The 812-nt window shown below is 72.2% G+C and overlaps 1 protein-coding gene across 1 annotated transcript in view; it reads left to right on the top strand.

Moving 5' to 3' along the window:
• Window positions 1-437, top strand: part of LOC113980121 (outer dense fiber protein 3-like) — a gene marked incomplete at its 3' end in the record, with an annotated part of 1,458 nt that extends 1,021 nt beyond the window's left edge. The window contains exon 4 of the mRNA XM_027707364.1: window positions 322-437. Within this exon, the coding sequence (XP_027563165.1) occupies window positions 322-437 (116 nt within the window). The remainder of the gene's footprint in view (window positions 1-321) is intronic.
• Window positions 438-812: the final 375 nt, after the last annotated feature.

Below are 812 nucleotides of genomic sequence, written 5' to 3'. Positions count from 1 at the left end.
GGCTGGCCTGGGACCCCCCATCATTCCTGGGCTGGGACCCCCATCATGCTCAGGCTGGGACCCCCATGTCCTCCTTGGGCCGGGACCCCCATCACCCCCTCTGGGGTGGGATGTCCATCATTCCCACTGGGCTGGGACCCCCATCATCCCCCCTAGAGTGTGACCCGCCTTGGGCTGCCCTCCCCCTCCCCCTGAGGCAGACTGGGCTCCCCATCATCCCTGTGTTGGGCTGAGCCTTCCCCCGCCATTCCCGGGCTGAGCCCTCCCTCCCCACCCCCGGGGGGGTACCCCTGTGCCCCCCTGAGCCCTGTGCCCCCCCAGGCCCGGCCGCCTACCGCCTGCCCACCGTGCTGGGCCCCCGCCTGGTGGACAAGCCCTCGGCCCCCGCCTGCTACATCGTGGGGCGCGGCCCCGGCTCCTTCGGCAACCTGAACAGGGTGGGAGGGCTGGGGCGGGGCCGGGGGAATGGGGGACGGAGGAACCGAGGTGCCAGGGGGCTGTGGGTGCAGGGTGCCAAGGGGCTGTGGGTCCGGGGTGCCAGGGGACTGTGGGTCCAGGGTGCCAGAGGGCTGTGGGTCCGGGGTGCCAGGGGGCTGTGGGTCGAGGGTGCCAGGGGGCTGTGGGTCCGGGGTGCCAAGGGGCTGTGGGTCCGGGGTGCCAGGGGTCCGGGGTTCTGGGCGTTTTGGGGGGTTGGGTGTCCAGGCTCTGGATGGATCAGGGGATCAGGGGTCTGGGGTGCTCAGGGTGCTGGGGGGCTGTGTGGGCTGGGCTGCTGGAGAACCAGGGGATCAAGAGTCCAGGGGTTTGGGGGG

This window comes from Neopelma chrysocephalum, unplaced genomic scaffold, assembly GCF_003984885.1.
Source record: "Neopelma chrysocephalum unplaced genomic scaffold, ASM398488v2 Primary Assembly neopelma1_92488, whole genome shotgun sequence".
NCBI classification, from domain to species: Eukaryota; Metazoa; Chordata; class Aves; order Passeriformes; family Pipridae; genus Neopelma; species Neopelma chrysocephalum.
The sequence above is the reverse complement of the archived record's forward strand: the minus strand, read 5'-3'. Positions and strand labels throughout refer to the sequence as shown.